Source organism: Tinamus guttatus, unplaced genomic scaffold (genome assembly GCF_059628265.1).
Source record: "Tinamus guttatus ecotype Peru unplaced genomic scaffold, ASM5962826v1 Tinamus_guttatus_pri_ptg000198l, whole genome shotgun sequence".
NCBI classification, from domain to species: domain Eukaryota; kingdom Metazoa; phylum Chordata; class Aves; order Tinamiformes; family Tinamidae; genus Tinamus; species Tinamus guttatus.
Window position 1 is genome coordinate 72,827 of NW_028288732.1, and position 19,120 is coordinate 91,946.

Sequence of the window (19,120 nt, forward strand, 5' to 3'; positions counted from 1 at the left end):
AACCAGATCTGCATGAGGACAGAGCCCTGCCTTGGGCAAGGGGGACTGGGCCTGATGAAGCTGAATGCGCCTGAGCTGATGATGTTGCAGGGGGAAGCAGCTAGACTCCCACCTCTGGACTGCTTCACCACGCTCGGGGGGAGGCCAGTGCCACCCCCCAGCATTATGAGCAGCCTATGCAAGTTATTCATTCTCAAGGCTTTGCCTGCAATGGATCTTCTGTAGATTCAAAATAGGTCATGCATAATGGGCTGAAATGTCTTGGAAGCAAACAGTGATCAAATACAAGATCTTGTTCCTAAATTGTTCTTGGAGATGTCCTGTCTACATACATATATCACAAGCTCTGACTTTTGCTAAACTTATTCATGCATATGGAGCTAAACCCCTGTCGGGCCCTTGCAAGGACAGGAGAAAACTATCCTGCCTCTCCACTGACTGGGCTGGACTGAACTATACAGTCAGGACTGCAAGGGGAACTCAAGAAATCCGAAGGCCTTTGATGATTTTCCTCACCCCAGGCAGGACAGGCAGCTCCAGGATCCCACTCCATAAGATGCTCTCCTGCTCCTCACTGCTTAAACTACAAGCAATCTGGGTGGCAGGAACACTAGATTCGGTCTAGTTAGAAAGAAATCACTATTACATTGAACCTGTTATTACCACCTCATATCTATTCACACTTCCCACCTCTCCATAATACAATGAACACTGCCCCCAAAAAAGCCAATTGCTGTCCTGCTGCCTCTGGTTTTCAGGGTCTCATGCACCTATCTTCTTCACACATTACACTTGATTTCTGTTATTTTCTAGTCCCTGCCATGGCCCATCACCAACTGAACAGCCAAGCAGTGGCAGGAGCTTTCCAGGAACAGCCACCTTCTATACACAGGTGAACTCCAAGATGAGACAGATGTGCCTTGTGTCTGAAACACCATCACACTCAGTGAGAATTACCAAAAGTTTTGTTGAATAGAAGAGCAAATGCTCTGCCTAAAAACTTGGAAAATCCAAGGAGTAAAACTATGCCTACCGTCAGCAATGCCTCAAATACATGCAAGCCACATCAAGGGAAGAGCTTGTTTCAGCCAGTCTGACCTACATAACACGGCTTTGTCCAGTGATTCACGCATGAAGTCTAGTGACTGGTGTTGACCCAGAAGAGTGGTTTCCAGTGATGAGCTCCAGCCTCAGGAGCTCTTCACAGAGGATTTATGAGAGACAACTGCAAAAAGCCACTTTACACTCATGCAGCAACCTCTACCAGTGAATCACCTATATGTGGGCAGCCTAGAGCCCCCACAGCAAGAGGGGTGCAGACACAGCCTCTAGCAGGTCGAGAGGCCCCTTCCTGTGGTGGGAAAGGTATCGTGGACCTCAGGAGCCCTCCCTAGTGAGACCCTTTAGCAGGCAACCACCAGATTACCAAGGGACAGCAGGTCTACCCACAAAGCGAGTCATCACCACGGGACAACAGGTATACCCACAACCTCAAATGAGCGGCAGGTAACGCAGCTACAATGCCACGTTACTTCTGAGGCTCCCCACGTGGCTTGCGACAACGCGGCCTGCGACAACGCAGCCCAGGGACCCTGCGGCCACCCCCGCCCGCATCGCGGGAACCCCCCGCTCCGCCCCGGCCGCCCCGCCCCTCCGCGTGCACCGCGCGCACTGCGCATGCGCCACCGCCCCGCCCGCTCGTGCGCAGCTTCGCCGCCAGCTGTCGTGTCCCCCTCGCGTTCCCGTTGCTGCTTCCCGCGCGGGCCCGGAAGCGGAAGAGGGAGCGGAGGCCGCGTGCGGAGATGGCGGCGCGCGGCGCGGCGAGGCGCGGGGCCGGCGCGGGGGCGGCCCGCGGCGCCGACCCGCAGGAGGAGCCGCCGCCGCCGCTGCAGGCCGTGCTGGTCGCCGACAGCTTCAACCGCCGCTTCTTCCCCATCTCCAAGGACCGGCCGCGGGTGAGAGCGCGGTGCGGCAGCGGCGGGGCTGGGCAGGGGAAATGGGCAGAGTGTCTGAGAGCAGCCCGCAAAACGCGTGCGAGAGGCGCCTGAGCACCTGGGATCGGAAGACGGCGCGTGGAAGGAAAAAGCTTCTGCAGAGCTCGAGTGTGGGCAAGCACCTGAGCTCGCCTGCTCAGCGTGATTAACTGCTTGCAGGGCGCGTAATTACCCACGCGAGTGCAGACCTGGTACAAAGCACTGCCAAAAATGGGTCAAGGAATAGTGTGGAATTTTCAGGCTTGAATCACTAAGTCAGGTTTAAAGTGCAGCGTGAATCTCTAGTCAAGAGGACACTCGCTTCACATTAGATAGAAGCTTTTTTTATTATTATTATTCTGGAGACTCTAATTCTTGTGGCTTTGTCATTCAAGTCTGACAGGTTTTTCTTGTAGCAGTTAAAGCCAGAGTCAGGGAACTGGCACTCTGAAATCTTTTGATGTTTGTTTGTTTTGTTTTGGTATCTGTCGCTTATTTGAGGCTTCTTGAAGAGTTTTAGATGTGATAATCTCACCTTTCTGTTCTGACAGTAATGATATTTCAGCTTCAGTGGGTGTGTTCAGCTATCTCTCCACCTGTTTATTCATTCGTTTATTTATTTTAAGGTTCTCCTACCTATGGCAAATGTGGCCATGATCGACTATACCCTGGAGTTCCTAACGGCAACTGGAGTAGAAGAAACTTTTGTTTTCTGCTGTTGGAAGTCAGCTGAGATAAAAGAGCATTTGCAGTAAGGAACTCTACTCCTTCATTTCTAGCTTGGTCATAGAACCTCCTGGGAAGAAGTGGGGCTGTGCACTATTTCAAAAGCAGTGTTTGGGGATTGCATTTCTTATTGCCCTTTGTGTGTTTGCATAAAAGCAGTGCTTTCCTGGCCAGCCATGTAATCCTAGCAGCAGCCTTTACCAGCCTTCTGCTGTGTTTCCGTGACCAGTGCGGTATATTGAAAACAGGTCTCGTGGAAGGAGTGTTTTGTGTCTGCATGCTGCAGATTCACATGCTGAAGACAAGCATGCAGGCTTTTCTCTTCTCTGCTTGACAGAAAACTGCTTTTGGAGAAAGAAATTTTGATTTGAGTGTAATCTTTCCTTCTCCTCTGTCAAAATTTTGCTCACAGAAAGGTGTAGTTTCCTAAGATTACCTAAACCATAGTCTCAGAATGAGCCATATGATCCGGTCTCTGCCTGTGCTTGTTGTAATAGGATTCTTCCTGCACTTACGGACGTGGTGCGTGCTGGGACCCTGTGTTCTTGGGTATCTTTAGTAGAAGCTTCTTTCCATGCCTTCTTGGTGTGTTTTTCACCTTCCAGAAAGTCCAAGTGGTGCCGCCCCACGTCTCCCAACACAGTACGTTTTGTGACTTCCGATCTGTACCGCTCGCTTGGTGACGTTCTGCGAGACGTCGATGCCAAGTCCCTCGTTCGTTCTGACTTCATCCTTGTCACTGGGGATGTGGTGTCCAACTTCAATGTGTCCAGAGCCCTGGAAGAGCATAAGTAGGTGTTGAAGGAAGCCCATGTCTGGCTGGTGTGCTGACTCTGGAGAGTGTAACTATCTGGAGAGTGACTTAAAATTCTGCCCTTTCCGTTCAGGTTGCGTCGTAAGATGGAGAAGAATATTTCTGTGATGACGATGATTTTCAAAGAGTCCTCGCCTGGTCATCATGCCAGGTGCCATGAGGATGACATCATTGTTGCTATGGACAGTGCCACAAACCGTGTCCTTCACTATCAGAGAACCCAGGGGCTGAAACGCTTCCGCTTCCCGATGGTGCGTCCTGCAGGTGCAAAAGGGCTGCAAAGCAGCTGGCCCCAGGGGAGTCCTGTAAAGCGAGGCTGGGGAGTGGTGCTTATCCCTCTTTTGGAGGAGCAGGGGTTGGGAAATGATGCTTGGTGAACTGTTTTGCACCTTTGATCCTGTCTGAGACAATCGAAGGCTTGGTGGAACTGTACTGGAACAGCCCTATGAGGGACTCATTTGGGAATATGAAGATAGGGTAGACATGCTTTTCTAAAACTTCAGTTTTCTGCTTTGATTCGGTTCTTCCCTGAATGTGAAACAAGGGAGGTAGATTGGGAGTGGAATAACAGTGGGCATAAGGGGCATAGGACAAATGGTAATTTTGTCTTGTTCAGCTCAGAACTGAGGCTATGAGTATACCAAATCAGTAATCCTTAGACTAATTTTCTTCAATATATATATATTTTTTAAAAGCCGCACAAATTCGCAGAAGGTGTAGAAGCTATGAAAGCTATTTTCATTTATGAATGTTGTTTGTGTATTTGTTTTTCCTAGCAACTAAGGTGAGGAGCTTTTTGGAAGAAAAGTGATTGTTTGATTTATGAGTGTTTTCTTGGATAGCTGAACTGTTTAAGGGGGAGGTTTCTGCTGTCTGACACAACTCTGTGTTGGCCAGGCTGCTGCTGCGGAGGCTGTGTCTCAGTGTAGGTCAGACTTCTGTCTGCAGAACTAGAGCTGGTTTAATAATTGAATCAATTTCAATCCATGTGATGCCACAGGCTCATGAAGTCTTTGCGGATTCAGTACTGCATGAGGTGCTCAGCTTGTCTGAATTTTCTCTTCTTTCAGAGTGTGTTCCAGAACTCAGTTGAAAACGTTGAGGTGCGCCATGATTTGCTGGATTGTCATATCAGCATCTGCTCTCCACAGGTGAGCGCTGCCTTCCCGAGGGCCTGGAGTGCCATCCGTTTGCTCCCCCAGGGCACCTGATGTGCGGGAGGAACGTGCAGCCTGGGTGTACTGAGTCTGGAAAGCAGAGCTGCTGCTTGTGAACCTGCGGCACTGCTCCATGGACAGTGGGAGCTCAGTCAGTGCCTGGAATCCTCCACCCACAGAATCACAGAATTGAGGCTGGAAACTTGAGGCTGAAACTCTGGAGGTTGCTGGTCCAACCCCATGCTCGAGGGTCAGCTAGAACAAGTTGCTTAGGACCATGTCCAGTCGTGTTTTGAGTATCAGCAAGGATGGAGACTTCTCAGCCTCTTTGGGCAGGCTTGCCAGTCAGTGTTCAGCCACCCTCAAAGTGAAGAGGCATTTTCTTATGTTCAGACAGAATTTCCTCTGTTTCAGCTTGTGCCTATTGCCTTGTATCATGTCACTGGGGCACCATTGGCCCCAGCACCAGTTTGGCTCCATTTCTTTACCTCCATTCTTCATTCCTCCATTTCTTTACCTCTGCTTCCATCAGATATATAAACACATTGAAAAGATTTCCCAGAGCCTTCTCTGCTCCAGGCTAGACAGTCCCAGTTCTTTGTCTTCACACATGGACAGATGCTGCAGTCCCTTCAGCATTCTTTTGTCCCTTTGCTGAATTTGCCCTGATGTCTGCGGGTCTCTCTCGTCCTGGGGAGCTGAGACCCAGCATTACAGATCTGTGTGTCACCAGTACTGAGTAATGGAGAAGGATCCCCTCCCTCAACCTGCTAGTGACACTCTGCCTAATGCAACTCATTCTCTGCTGTGCAGACGCATTGGTGGCTTGTTTTCCACTTAGTGTTCTCCAAGGTCTGCAGTTCTTTCTCTGAAAAGCTTGTCACTCAACCTGCCCACTGGTGACAGGCAGTTCTAGTCCGTGTAAACATTCATTCATCAATGGAATAAACGGCCGGTTTGGAACAGGTTGAAATCATACTGGAGAGGAGGTGAGCTCACTTTGAGTATGGTCTCATACTCAAAAACTTTACTCGAGTAAAGTCTGTGGGGCAGAGGTGATGGCTGTTCTGTGGATAGTGTCAGTACTTGCAAGCCAGTACCATGCCAGGTGTAAATATTCATGGCTATTCCAGCATGTCCTTGCACTCAAAAAAAGGAGATGGTCTATACACTTCTCTTGACTACAAAGCTAGGCTGGGCTGACTACTTAAAAATGTTAAAACAATGTTTTGCCCCTTCTGAAAACCAGAGTCTTTTCATAGTCTACTGTAGGAGGAAGAGATGGGAGAGTCAACACTCCTAGCAGAAGGAATCAAAGCTTTATTCAAGGCAAGAGCACCACTTTCCTATATTATATAACTCGCCTCTCTGAGAACCATGAACAGCCATTAATTTTCTGGCTTCCTCAGCATGTTTTATGCTGATTATATTATTTCCTTGAATTTTATTCTTGGCAGGTGGCTGAGTTGTTTACAGACAATTTTGATTACCAGACACGGGATGACTTCGTGCGTGGCTTGCTGGTAAATGAGGAGGTAAGGATAGGGATGGTGCATGGGAGATCATTTTACCTTGTACTGGGGAGTTCTCTAACATATTTGTGTCCATTTACCAGGTCCTGGGGAACCAGATCCATATGCATGTAACAACAGAACAGTATGCAGCCCATATATGCAACCTGCTTATGTACAAAGCTGTGTGCTCTGATATCATCCGACGATGGGTTTATCCTTTGACTCCAGAAATGAACTTCACTGATAACAAGAATCAGAATTACACCCATTCTAAACACAACATCTACCGAGGAGTGGATGTCAGCCTCGGCCACGGCAGCGTCCTGGAAGAGAATGTCCTCATTGGGCAGGGGACAGTCATTGGCAGCAACTGCTTGATAACCAACAGCGTCATCGGGCAGAACTGTAGGATAGGTGAGTCCCGGAAGGGGGAACGTGCTGAGACAAGGCACGAGTTGTTAGGCCTTTGTTTTTAAAGACATTTGACTCTGAGGGAGGATGCTAGGTGGGTGTTACATGGTGACGTATAGTGGGAAGAAAGGAGAAAGGCTTTGTTTTCTAGTGAAGGCAATAGATTGAAGTTCCAGGGTGCCGTAATGATGCTGAAAGGCAGAAGGCACTTCATGCAATGAAAGGAGGTATTTCAGCGTTGAGGAATGCATGTCTCTTACCGATAAAGAAATAACACCCACTAGCATCCTACAGATGAGGCTTATACCCCTTCTTATCCTTGGCTTGGTGGGTATTTTTTGTTGTTGTTGTTATTGTTATTGTTTTGGGGTTTTTTTTAAATCAGGATGTCAGTTGTTACTTTCAACTTGTTGAATTTCTGTAGAGAACAAACTCCTCTTCTAGATTGGATAGATTGAAATAAGAAATAGTTGTAGACCGATAAGGCTAATACATATTTTTTATGTGTACATCCATCATCCATCAAGGACATTGTTCAGTACTGAATTTAATGAATAAGATGCTTTCTAGTGACTCACTGGTGTGGGAAAGCAGCAGTCTGCCTTGCTCAACTTATTTGTCCTTGATGGTGTGTAACAGGTGACGGAGTCCGTTTGGATGGAGCCTTTCTCTGGGACAGAGTTCACATAGCAGATAATGTGGAAATCTGCCATTCTGTTATCTGTGATGAAGCTGAGGTGAAGGAGAAAGTAAAGCTAAAGCCTCGCTGTGTCCTTTCTTCTCAGGTGAGCTATGTTTGTTCTGTTTTCCCTCGAAAAGTGATGAGACTTAAACATTGGAATGTACCGAACAAAGGGCTGTTCCACACCTTTTCTTCAGGGTGGGAGCTATGCTACTGTTCCCATCCTTTTCCTCCTTCAGGCAGTTGGGCAAGGGTCTTGCAGTGCTGATGTTTTCACTTATGCTCATTGGATCTTTCCTCGGACTTGCTTGTCCAAAGAGCTATTGCCCCTGATGGAGGAGGCATTCAGGATATTATTCGAGTGTTTCTTCATTAAGATATGTTGTACATGTTTACAGGTAGTAGTAGGTCCTGACATCACCCTCTTTGAGGGTACAGTGATCTCTCTGCACCCACCAGATGAGGAGGAAGAGGATGAAGACCAGTTCAGTGATGATTCTGGTGTGAACAAGATTGAGAGCAAAGTGAAACTGAAAGGTATGAGAGTCTCTGGCTCCATGGGCTCAGGCTGCACAAAATGCTTTACCCTCCAGGATCTTTTGGGGTTTCCCTCCCCTGTTCTAGACTCTGTAATGCCAAGCTGGAGGCTAGTGCTGTGTTCAGCTTGGAACATTGTTTTTAGTATGGCAAGCAAGGCTAGATGTGTCTTAAGTTGGACAGTGAGGTGTACTTCAGTACCCTAGCATTAAAATTTGCAGAGACTGAGCTGTTTTCCATTTTTCTTAGAGGAGGAGCCTTGTAAGAGATGATAACTTGAAGCTAGAAGAGATGTCTGGTTCAAGGCAGGATGTGGGATATATGTCCCTGCACCTGGCCTGTGTCCAAGGACGTTTTCCTGTTGAATATTGTTTCTTTCGGTTCAGGTTTGTTGAGGGATCTACACATGGTCAGGTGGGAGTTGTGGTGTAGAGGGAAGTCAGGCAGTCACTTGTTGAGGCAAGTGGGAAGATAAAAGTTGAAATCCATGTGTGTATTCTTAGGAAACCCCTCTTGAAGAAGAGCATTCAGGGACAGTAGCATGCGGGTGAGAGCGGTCTATTTCAGGTTTGCCTATAAGCAGATCCAGTACATCCATTTCCTTCTAATCACTGTGTCTTTTTCAGGTTACAATAAAAAGGATGTGGGCTCAGAGGGCAGAGGCTACCTGTGGAAAGCAGATGACAAGAATGAAGAGGATGAAGAAGAGCAGAGACAGAGCCTGTGGGGTGAGAACAAGCCCAGTGCAATTACTTGGGGATGAACAGGCATAGACCTTTTGTACTGGTGGAACTTGCCAAGTGGGACACTGGTAATTGCATCTAGAAAAAGAAGGCAATATGCAGTTCATGAGACGAAGAAAAGCTTTTTAACAAGTGCAGGATAAACTCCAGTTATTGGTGCATAGAAGTCTTTCTCATCAAAAAGTCTGGAGAAGGCGTGGAAATAGAGTTAAATGAGCAAGTTAGCCATTTCTCCTGTCCTAGGAGGTCTGGACATAGAGCCTGAATTTAAGAAAGACCAAGAGGTGGGAAACTGCAGAACAACTCTGTAGCTTTGTGCACACTGAAAGCGTGATGGGTGCCAAAGTGAGAGTCTCCAGCGACTGAACTAAAAATACTGCCTGGGCTCTGTGAAGCAGGCTGGCTTCCAGATAACATATTTATATGTAGGAGTGAGGCCAGAAGATACAGGTTACTTCTGGAAAGCAGCTGTTGGACCAGATTCTCTCTGCTTTATGAAAGATGGTTGTTTTATCTTTCACTTCCAGTAACACACGTAGCCATCTGGGCTATGAAACGCATGTCGGAGGCTGCGAGGCCTTCCCTTGGAGTGGGTGTGTTTTGGCTGTTGTGGCTACTGCAGGTTTTCTTCTGCTAGTGACTGATTATGCTAACGTTGCTCCGTTGTGAGTCAGCAGTCAGGGCAAGATGCATTTTCTTCTGTCCCTGCCCTTGGCTATTTGTCTGCAGACTCTTTAAAAAAAAAACATTATTCCAGTGCCATCTGTAGTGTTCCCTCTGCAGCAATTTTAACCATCTGAAGGTGTAGGTGCAAGCTCCGTTGCAAGGACAGCTATTTGCTGACTTGGTTGGGGAGCCCCGGGACACCTGGTTCCCCACTCATACAACAGCTGCAGCTTCTGAATGTTGAATGCTTAATCCCTGTTCTTCCTCAGGCCCTACCCTGCATTCGGAGGAAGAGAGCGAGTCGGACAGTGACCTGAGCTTGGACTCTGAGGAGCCTGACAGTCGGGCCACATCCCCACAGCTGGATGACATCAAAGGTGAGAGATGTCCCTTGTATTGCTATGATATGTTGACCCAAGGGTGAGAATCTAGGGAAAGATGCTCTATCTTTCTTACTCATGATCACAGGGTCTTTGTGAAAGCAGTCTCCCCTAGCACTCCCTCTTTAAATGGCAGTGTCACTGCTTAAACTCCCAAGTAGTTGCATAAAGGCCCAACAAAGCTTCCCTGTGTAGACAATTTTACTTCTGGAATTGTTTGAGCATCGAATTTCCTTGTAGGAGCTGCCTCTTCTTAGAAATATGTTTTGGTTTTGTGTTTCACTCTGTTAAGCTTGCATGGATTTGAAAGGGATTCAAGCTAAACTTTGAAAAAGGCGGGGATGGTAAAAAAACCTTGTCATGTTTAAGTATTTCTCCAAATAAAATTAAAACAATAATATGTAGATTTCAGTTCACACCTTTGATTAAGGGAACTTTAGACTTTCCTATTCAGACAAGCCTCATGTGTGAAATTATAATAGAAGCAATGCAGAGTAGATGGAGCAATGATCTCTAGTAAGTTTTTTCTTTTGCCTGAGTTATACCAGAATTTATCAGTATAATTGAAGTGGGCTCGCTCTAGCTAGGAAAGCAAATAGAGAGCTGTGTCAAATGCTTTCTTTAAGGATGTAGTTTCTTCAGTAATTAAAGTGTTTAAAGAATTAGCACTTCTCTATCTACTCTCTGACTACCTGTCCTTCCTTTCAATAGTTTTCCAGAATGAAGTTCTGGGTACATTACAGAGGGGCGAAGAAGAAAACATTTCCTGTGACAACCTGGTCCTGGAAATCAACTCTCTTAAGTGAGTCCCTGATTCTGCAGAGTTGGATTTTTCAACAGGTCTAGAAAGCAGAAACTACATGAATGGCCGTGCCTGATTGTTGCGCGTTATTTTTGCCAGTAGTAGAGCATGAGAAATGCAGATGAGAGATGATGACTTAATGATGACAGAAGCTGCATGTAGAGCCTACGCGGTCATTAGGTTTTTCCAACCCAGTTTCTTGGTCAGGAGACTTAGTTGCTACTGAGTAACTGAAGTGAACTTCTCTTTGGCACGAGATGCATGTAAGTTCATACAAGAGCCACTGCTCTGTACACTGTAACATTCAGCCAGCTGTGACTCTGCTGAAGGGTGGTTTGTCCACTCTGGTTACACAGCAGCAAATCTAGAACACAACACTTTCACCTAGTATTTCTCAAACACAAATCCAATCCCCATATTTTATGCAACAATCTTCATGCAGCCCTCTAGCAAATGTGAGGGTGCTCTCGCTTGGAGCAGGTTTTTTCAATGCAATAGCAGATTTTCAGGATTGGTCTTCCATAAGGCCTGTTTCAGTGCAAGGTGTTTTAATTGAATGGATGTTTGGAGAGAGAAAAAAATAAGTCAGCAAAATGCAAATCAAATCTTCTGTTATGTCACTGGAAGGAACAGTAGTGTGGAGAGATCAGGCAGTATATATTGTATTTTTACTGACTTTTTTCTTTGCAGGTATGCCTATAATATTGGCCTGAAGGAGATGATGCAAGTGCTGAGTAAAGTGATCCTGGAGTTCCCATTGCAGCAGCTGGATGCAAACTTGGACTCCCAAAACTATTTCTCAGCATTACTTCCTGTGAGTGCTCCTCTATTTAACTCTTCTTGAGTCTTTTGTCCTAGTGTGTAGGAGTTGGATTAGATCCCCCAGATACTTCCTGACTGAGGAATCTTTTTACTTAGTCCTGAAGCCACTTGAGGCTCATGAATTTGTGAACCTGTTTGTCTTCTGTGGAGCTAGAAGCAAACTGAAATTACTGTATCTGCTTGACAGAACTTAGCTGAGATTGTAGATGTGGGAAGTACTATTTCAACAGCTTATGGTTATTTCCATCTCCTATGTGTGATAGCAGAAGTGTATAACTTTCAGAAGAGATCAGAGATAGGCTTGGAAGTATCTTTACAGGAATTCTAGGGACCTAATTCCAAACCATCATGAGTCCGATCCCTGCGGCAGCAGGGAGTGCTTCTCTCCCAGTGGGATCCTTTCCAAAGTATTACTTGTCTGCATACTGCAAGAGGTGCCAATTCTTTTCCAGCCAAGTGCAGAGGCAAGATCTTGCTGTCTTTGAGTGAAGATTCAGAATTCTGTTGGGTTTCTAGAGAGACTGGGGTATTATTGAGTGAGAGTGTTTTCTACTTCCTGATGTAAAGGGAACAAATTGGAATCTGATCTACTTAAAAAACAGGCAGTCTCACCTTAATGGCTTTGTGGATCCAAGTTGAAGGCAGTGCAACGATTCTGTGTCCTTGCACATTTTGAGTTTGCAAACTCCAGCTTACAAAGGTGCTTTATCAGAATGAATGGATCTTGCGTCTGTTTGGGAAGGACTAATTTAAATTCCTGAGTAGACAGCCAAAGATAAGACCACTAGACATGTACATCATCTGTTGAGTGGAAGTATTTGCTCTCAATTCATGATAAATGGTGGAAAACTGACTCTTCTTTTTGTGGTTGTAAGCATGACGCTTTATATCCTGGATGTGTGGAGATGCCTTTGATAGGAAAATACAGCAGAGAACTGCTCTGCTCACCAGCTGCCCTAATGGAGTTTTGCTATTCACTCCATTTCTAGTCTGCCTAGTTTTGTTCTGTTGTCTTGACTAAGATGTACTGTCCTGGAAAAAAAGAGTTGAAGGACTGAGGAGAACCTTGGAGCAGATAGCAGACTCTAAGTCTAGATGTACTACATCCAGACAGCGGATGGTGTGAAGCTGATAACTGTATAGGATGTTTTCATTCCAGCTAAAATAAATCTCCTAGGTGGGGCTCCTAATCTAGTGTGAGTTTGAAGGGGAACATCACTGCAGGATCCAGGGAGAGGAGGGTCTGATCAGGGATGAGGGATATTATATAAATGTTTAATGTTAAGTATTCTTTCCCCCACCTCCTTCCCCTTCCACCCCACCCCCTGCCAAAAAAACCTAAAAACAAAGAAAAAAAAAGAAAAAAGAAAACTTTCAAGCTAAACATAATGGAAAATACATGAAGGGCTTTCATCTGAATAACTGTGTCCATATGTATATTGCATCTTTGGAAAGGTAGCGGGTGCTCAGAAAGGGAGGTGTGTGACATGTGCATTTATGAAATAGAAATCATCCTTAGATTAGTCAGAGGAATCGAGTGCTCGAGCAATTAACCAGCATGGTAGCCAGCTTCTCCAAATGCTTCTTTATGAAAAACAGCCAGCAAGTTTATTAGAATATCCTACTCTGGGAGAATTTCCTGCCTCGGCGTCTTTGCTGCACGCAAAATGTTGTGCTGGGCTCGCTGCACTGAGGTGAGCTGGAAGGCAGTGTCCTGGTGAAGGCTGTCACTATTCAGCTGCAAACATGTTAATCTCAATTCCAAAAACCTAATGTGTTTGACTTGAGACCTCCTCTAATACAGGCAGTGAATCAGCCTTCTAAGACTTACTAAACAGACATTAGCAGTCTTCCTGTGAGCAGCTGGTGTGTGTTTACCAACTGTACTCTAAAGAGAAGAGACCAGTTCTTCGGGCAGAGCGTGGGTGTTTGTGCAGCATCTGAAATGGTGGGTTCTTTGCAGCAAACGACTTGCGGTTACCTAGCTGGTCAAAAATGCATTCCTTTAAGGTACGAGTGCTTACACCCTGAGAACCCCAAGCAGTAGCTTTGTACGGGTTAGCACAGATCAAAGGTGTGTACAATATGTAGCTGACATGGCCTCAATTGATAGTTGCATTAGACTCAAGCACTGCTTATACAGGTTTTCCTGTGGCAAAGAGTTTGTCTGAGGTGGAAGTGCTTACGTTGAGAGAGTGATGAATACCAGAAGCCTGCTGAACTTTGCATAACTGCTTCATGTTTCTTGCTCTTTGTAGCTCAACTCCAGCTAATGGGTGCTGAAGGGAGATGGAGTGTTTGTATAAGAGCAATGGTAGAACCATGTCAAACGGCTCAGGAGGGGAAATTGTGGAAATGCCATAGTTATGATGTATGGTTCGACTTGAAACCACAGTATGTGCTCTGAAGTGTTGGCCCCTGAGTATGAGGCTCCTAAGTTTTGCAGCCGTTTTGGGAAGCAAAAACCCAGTAAGGGATATGCTAGTAGGTATTTTTCCAGATGAAACACGAAGGCCTGAGAAACAGCACTCTCCAGTTTAATATCTGTGAGGCATCTTGTTTGGCTCTTGAATAAGTTGCAGAGCAGAGGTGGTACAGAAAACCTCATCTTTCCCTGGGCGGTAGGCATGATTTTAGTGAACATGGGATGAAGTCATGTCAAACTATGTTGATAGTTCACACTGGCCTGGGTGCTAGCTCTGCTGTTTGTCGATGGAGCTGTCCTGCTAGCAGGGCTGCTGCCTCTCAACCACTGTCCAAAACAGAGTAGCTCTGGTTAACCCTGAGTATAAGCAACCCAGGGCTTCTTCCTCGCACCCAAATCCCTGAGAACTTCCCATTTCCCTTTAAAATAGACCAGATGAGTGTGCTCTGTAGGGAGGCAACGAGCTGAAGGTGCAGCGAGACAGCGTACTGGTATGAGCATGCCATGGATGTAGTCGCTAGGTGCCTGCTGTTGAATTCATCTAGTTAAAAAGAATTGGAACTTTAACTTCCTTTCCTACAGTGTGTTATTGGGATAGTCTGATCGCAGTGTGGTCAAGCAGGAATTTTTGTGCCCTGTTTTCCCAATCCTGATGCCTTTAAAACTACTATGGACAGGGCTATAAGTATTTTTATTACTTCCTATCACAGGGTCTGGTCAGTCTGTGCTGCTTTGCAGAGCTTTTGTTGCTACTTGCTTTTCAGAGGAGTGTGAGACTCAGCCAGAAATACTGTTTAAAAAGGCAACATCAAAGTCATTAAACTGAAGGCTTCATCAAAAACAAGCCTGGGAGAAAAGAATTGAGCAAATAGTTAACAGCTTCTTGCCCTTTGCCTTCCTGCCTACAGGCAAAGAAGCCTGTAGACATACAGCAAGTGTAAGGCTCAGCTGTGAGTGTTTTTTCCCATTACATTCCTCATTTTGGGGTAGTTATCTTGTGCTGTCTGCTTTTACTCAGCTAGTAATTAATTATGCTGGCACTCTCTTTTTCTCTTTATCCTTATTTGTTCTGCTGCTTTGAAGGAAAGTTCCAGTGAAATATCAGCTGCTCTGAGATGAACATTGGAGTGACATGTATATACCTCTCCTTATCAGTCTGCTGTGAAGTGATTTTCTCTGAGTACCAGATTCCATTAGAGGTTTATTGTGGCAGTTAACGGACGCTCTCAAAGCTGTAACACCAGCTCTCTAGTAACACCAGGTCAGATCTGCACACGTGAGCCTGAATACTGTTTGGTAGCCAGAAGGGGTCAAAAACGCCAAGCTGTTAGATGGAGCTTTTCATAAAATGCCTCCCGGGCTCAGTTTTAGTGCAGCCGAACTGAGAAACAGGACTAACTGCACACATCCATATCATAGCTCAGGAAATGTTCTTCTGTGTTTTCCTCCTGCAGCTGTTGAAGAACTGGACCCCGTTGTTCAAGAACTACATAAAACGGGCATCAGATCACTTGAATGCCTTATGTGCCATTGAGGAATTCTTCCTGGAACACGACAGCCTCTGCACATCAATAGCTAAAGTGAGTTTCTGCTCCCAGCTCTGAGGATCTGTTTTGCCGTGATGAAATGCATCCTGTTTGCTTCATCAGCTTGTCTGCTTTAGAGGAGAGAAGTGTGGGGCCCCAGAGGAGATGAATATGGAAAATTCATCTCTAACGATTGCTTTTAGGAAAGTGTTCTGTGGCTGCCTGTGCCCCTGAGTGAGCACAGCTGAGGCTGAGTATTAATTACCAGTATGCAGCCTGAAGGGAGCTCTTATTTTGCAACTTTTAACCTAGATGCCCTTGTTGTGTGGTGCTGGAAGGGAAGTGAGGCCAGGGAGTTGCTTTAGGAAGAGCTTTCCTTCCTTTCTACAGTTTGTGAGATTTAACTGGCAAATAATTTACCCTTCTTTACAGTGCAAAGTTAGGAGTAAGGGCAAGATTTCCTAGTTAGGCCAAGCAAGTTGTGAAGCTGGGAATAAAGGGGAGGCAAAATGTGGTTTAGTACCCATCCCTCAGAGTTTTCAGTATGTTTCCCCTACTATGTACCTCTTCAAGTTTTTAATTCCTGGATTCTTCCTGCCCCAACACACAAGGAATGTTTGACTCGGATTCTAAGTCTTTCCTTCCGCAATGTCTCAGGAAGCCCCTGTTTCTTTTGGAAGAGCTTTCCTAGAATCACGTTTAACCCTCAGCTCATCAAGAAAGAGGAATCATAACTTGTGCTACCTGTGCCTCTGGCCAATGGCAAAGCACTTAGCATGGACTGGAGCCAAGCCTTCAGCTTGGTGAGCCAAAATGTCCTTGAATTACAGCAATTGTTTGGCATGTGTCCATTGTTCTAGGGGCCTGGGTTTCCCTGGAGGCTGGGAATTGAAGTGACACTTTATATGTGGAGCTGGCAGCGTGCTTTGTCAGTGCTCTGCCGCGAGGAGTGCGGCTGCGGAGCGCCAGCTCGGCCGGAGCACAAAGGCACCCTGAGGAGGCGGTTGCGGCCTCTCCTCGCAGCTCTGGGCAGGGGGTTGAGCCTGGGAATGACCAATCACTTTGACACCTGCCATAAGGCTCTGCTGGGGGAGGCCTGGCGAGAGCAGGGAGCCTGGGGCAGAGCTGCCTTCGTTCACGCTCTTCTCGTGTACAGGCTACAGCTGCACATATCTAGGCTTGTGTAAGAGCCTCCTGTTGTAGCTGCTTTGGGGATGGGTTTTGGGGTGCTTTAAGATGAGAACTGAAGTTAGTCACTGAACCGATGCCCTCTGTGGGTCTCTTGTTGCCCACGGCTCTTAGATCTTGCCCTGCATCCTCAGAGCAGAAGCTGGTGAGGATTGAACTTAGACACGTATCATAGCATCTACCTGTCAGAAGCAGGGGAAGCATAATTATGTTTAATATAAATACAAAACGAAACAGACTAAGGCCATTCTTTTAAAAACAGGGTTGGGAGCCACAAACTATGTGCAAATCTCGTGCTCAGGTATCACCTCTTTTAGGATTAGCTTATAGAGAGCCCTGTTGCTCTTCTCTAATTGTTGCAGGTGCTGATGACGTTTTACCAGCTGGAAATCCTGGAAGAAGATGTAATTCTGAATTGGTTCTCTCTGCGGGACACATCTGACAAGGGAAGGCAGCTTCGTAAGAACCAGCGAGTAAGTCCCAAGGTGTAAAAATGACACGTGAGCTGTGAAAGAAAGTTCAAGTGGTGCTCACGGCCACTGCCTCCCTCTGGGAAGCAGCTGCCATTACAGGGCAGGCCAGGAACGCACCAGTGCATCGAACACTGGGCACCACAATTTTGTGCTCCAGAACAGCTCTCTCTGTGAGTTCTGCCATAATCAGCCTGCATGGTTTGGATGAGGAATGGAGGTAGGAGGAGAGAGGGATGGCTTTTAGTGGGCTCTCCGTAGCATGAGGCCAGCACTTTCTGGAGTAACAGCACAGCTTCTGTAAGCCAACACCCATTTGAAATGGGCTTTAGGCCAATGTCCTATGTGCTGGCCCCATGCAATTCCTTTGAAGCTTTCATTCCTGGCTCACCAGTTTCTTTGAATATATTTCTTAGCATTTATGGTACTCAGTAGTTTCATTTGGCTTGTGTTGTAAGGAACATATAAACTTCCCCTCTCCATCAGGCAGAACTTTGTGCTGCAGTTTGGCTGAGCCCTGTTCCAGTTCTCCTCCCTGGGCTTGGAACAGGAGGGTGGGGGAAAGGCCATCTCTGAAGAAACCCGCCTTTGTTTAAAGCCTATGCAAAGTCAACTCTTAGTATAGGTCAGCAGTGCTTTCAATTGCTTATTTAAGCCAGGTTAAAAGGTAAAATGAGCTGCCTTTTTTTATAGCAGTATTTCAGGGCGAAGACTTTTCCCAGCAGTAGCTTTCCTAACATGCCTTAAGGTGCTGCTGTCATCTCTCCTCCCTTGAGCTCTAGAGAGGACAACTGTCTCAAACTTGTGTCTTCTCACTGAGCATTTCAGGGACAGTCTGATTGGAAAAATCTGCTTCAGGAATCCAACGAGCCTGGATTGCCATGGCATCCTAGTTTGTTTTCATTTAAACTTGTATCCCTCTCCCTTAATCTGTGTATTTTCATGTCTAGTAGAAACACCCTTCCTTCCCGCTCGGTGGTGGTGGTGCTCATTGATACAGTGTAGTTATTGAGCATGCCAAGCAGTTTGGATCTGTTTTAGCTGTTACCCCATTAAATTTTATTCTCTGTGCAGCTCCAGAAGTTTATCCAGTGGCTGGAGGAGGCAGAAGAAGAGTCGTCTGATGGCGACCAAGACTGACGTGGTGGCTTGGCATGAAGAGAGGCACTCGCTGCCTTTCTGGGCCGAGTGGGCAGGGCGAGATCAATGCCAGTGCATGGTGTGTAGATGCGGGGCCTGACATCAGTGACTGACAATCCCATCGTTAATTATGTTGTGAGTTTCCAACTCTGCCCCTCCCTCACTTGCCAGGAGGCATCTCATGTGGGATGGTTGCAGCACAGTGTACAAACCAGAAGGGACAAGCAGGGGGTGACAATATCTAGAATCATGCTATTTCTTGGGATCCTTATTCTTAGGAACCCCTTCCCTAATGCAGAGGGAACCTATGGAAGCAAACATGTACAACCCCCTATAAATCTAACCATTGGGGTTTGTGGAAATACAGTCATAAAGCTAAGGTCTCTGGAGTCACTGTTTCTGGAGCTAAGGGAACTCCTGCTGAAGAGACACTGGCAAGGTTGGTAGGTAGGAGTGTAGGAGCTGGGATCAAGAGTGCAGGACTGGGACTCAGGACTTTCCAGTGCCAGGGAAAATGCAGCTGTCTGAGGATGCCTAAGGCATTTTGCAGCCTGGAAGGCACCTCTGTGATCTTTCCAAAAGGGAGATTTTTTTGCCATCTGCTGTGCTAGGATTTAACAGAAGATTGCACAGTAGAGTTGGTAAAATAACGTCTTTCCTCTTTCTGTAGAACAGGGGATAATGTGTGCTCAGCTCCCCCACTGCCAGGGGTTTGCTAATAAAGGATGTGCAGTGGTCAGTGAAATGCCGTAGGGATCACTACATCCTAGATGCGATTTGATTTGTCTTCTCTGGCTGCTTTAAGGAAAATGCAAGTTCCTAAGTTCTGCTCCAGTCTGAAAAGAAGCGAATGGTATTTCCTTAAGTAGCACATTCTTGTGTTTCCATGTGAGTTGTTATACGCACTTGCTTACTCAAAATGCACCCTCTTATTTATTTGGAAACCTCCCTTCCCTCAGGTGGCAGGGAAGGTGCTGCAAGCCTGCTGCAAAGGTCGGCAGCTGCAGAGTAACTGGGCACGCGGTGGGAAACAAGGATGTCCCTGGTGCTCTCCTGCCGGCATGGACAAAGTGTGGTTGCAATAAGGCCCATAGGAACAGTCTTCTTGGAAGTGGGCTGCGAACTTCCCTGTTCTCATCAAGAA

General features: G+C 46.4%; 1 protein-coding gene across 1 annotated transcript; it reads left to right on the forward strand.

Annotated features, from left to right (window-relative positions):
* The first annotated feature begins 1,802 nt into the window (after positions 1-1,802).
* On the forward strand, positions 1,803-18,017 carry EIF2B5 (eukaryotic translation initiation factor 2B subunit epsilon). Its single transcript, XM_088523824.1, has 16 exons — positions 1,803-1,955; positions 2,600-2,724; positions 3,305-3,490; positions 3,587-3,764; positions 4,584-4,664; positions 6,128-6,205; positions 6,286-6,598; positions 7,235-7,380; positions 7,676-7,814; positions 8,441-8,542; positions 9,493-9,600; positions 10,315-10,405; positions 11,096-11,219; positions 15,107-15,232; positions 16,729-16,839; positions 17,911-18,017. Exons 1-16 carry the CDS (start codon positions 1,803-1,805, stop codon positions 17,974-17,976), a joined length of 2,127 nt encoding a protein of 708 aa, XP_088379950.1. The 3' UTR covers positions 17,977-18,017.
* Positions 18,018-19,120: the final 1,103 nt, after the last annotated feature.

Excerpts from the sequence above, each read along its gene's own strand:
- EIF2B5 (XM_088523824.1), top strand. The coding sequence starts at position 1,803 with ATGGCGGCGCGCGGCGCGGCGAGGCGCGGGGCCGGCGCGGGGGCGGCC. Across the intron at positions 1,956-2,599 it reads TCTCCAAGGACCGGCCGCGG|GTTCTCCTACCTATGGCAAA; the intron begins GTGAGAGCGCGG and ends ATTTATTTTAAG. Across the intron at positions 3,765-4,583 it reads AACGCTTCCGCTTCCCGATG|AGTGTGTTCCAGAACTCAGT; the intron begins GTGCGTCCTGCA and ends CTCTTCTTTCAG.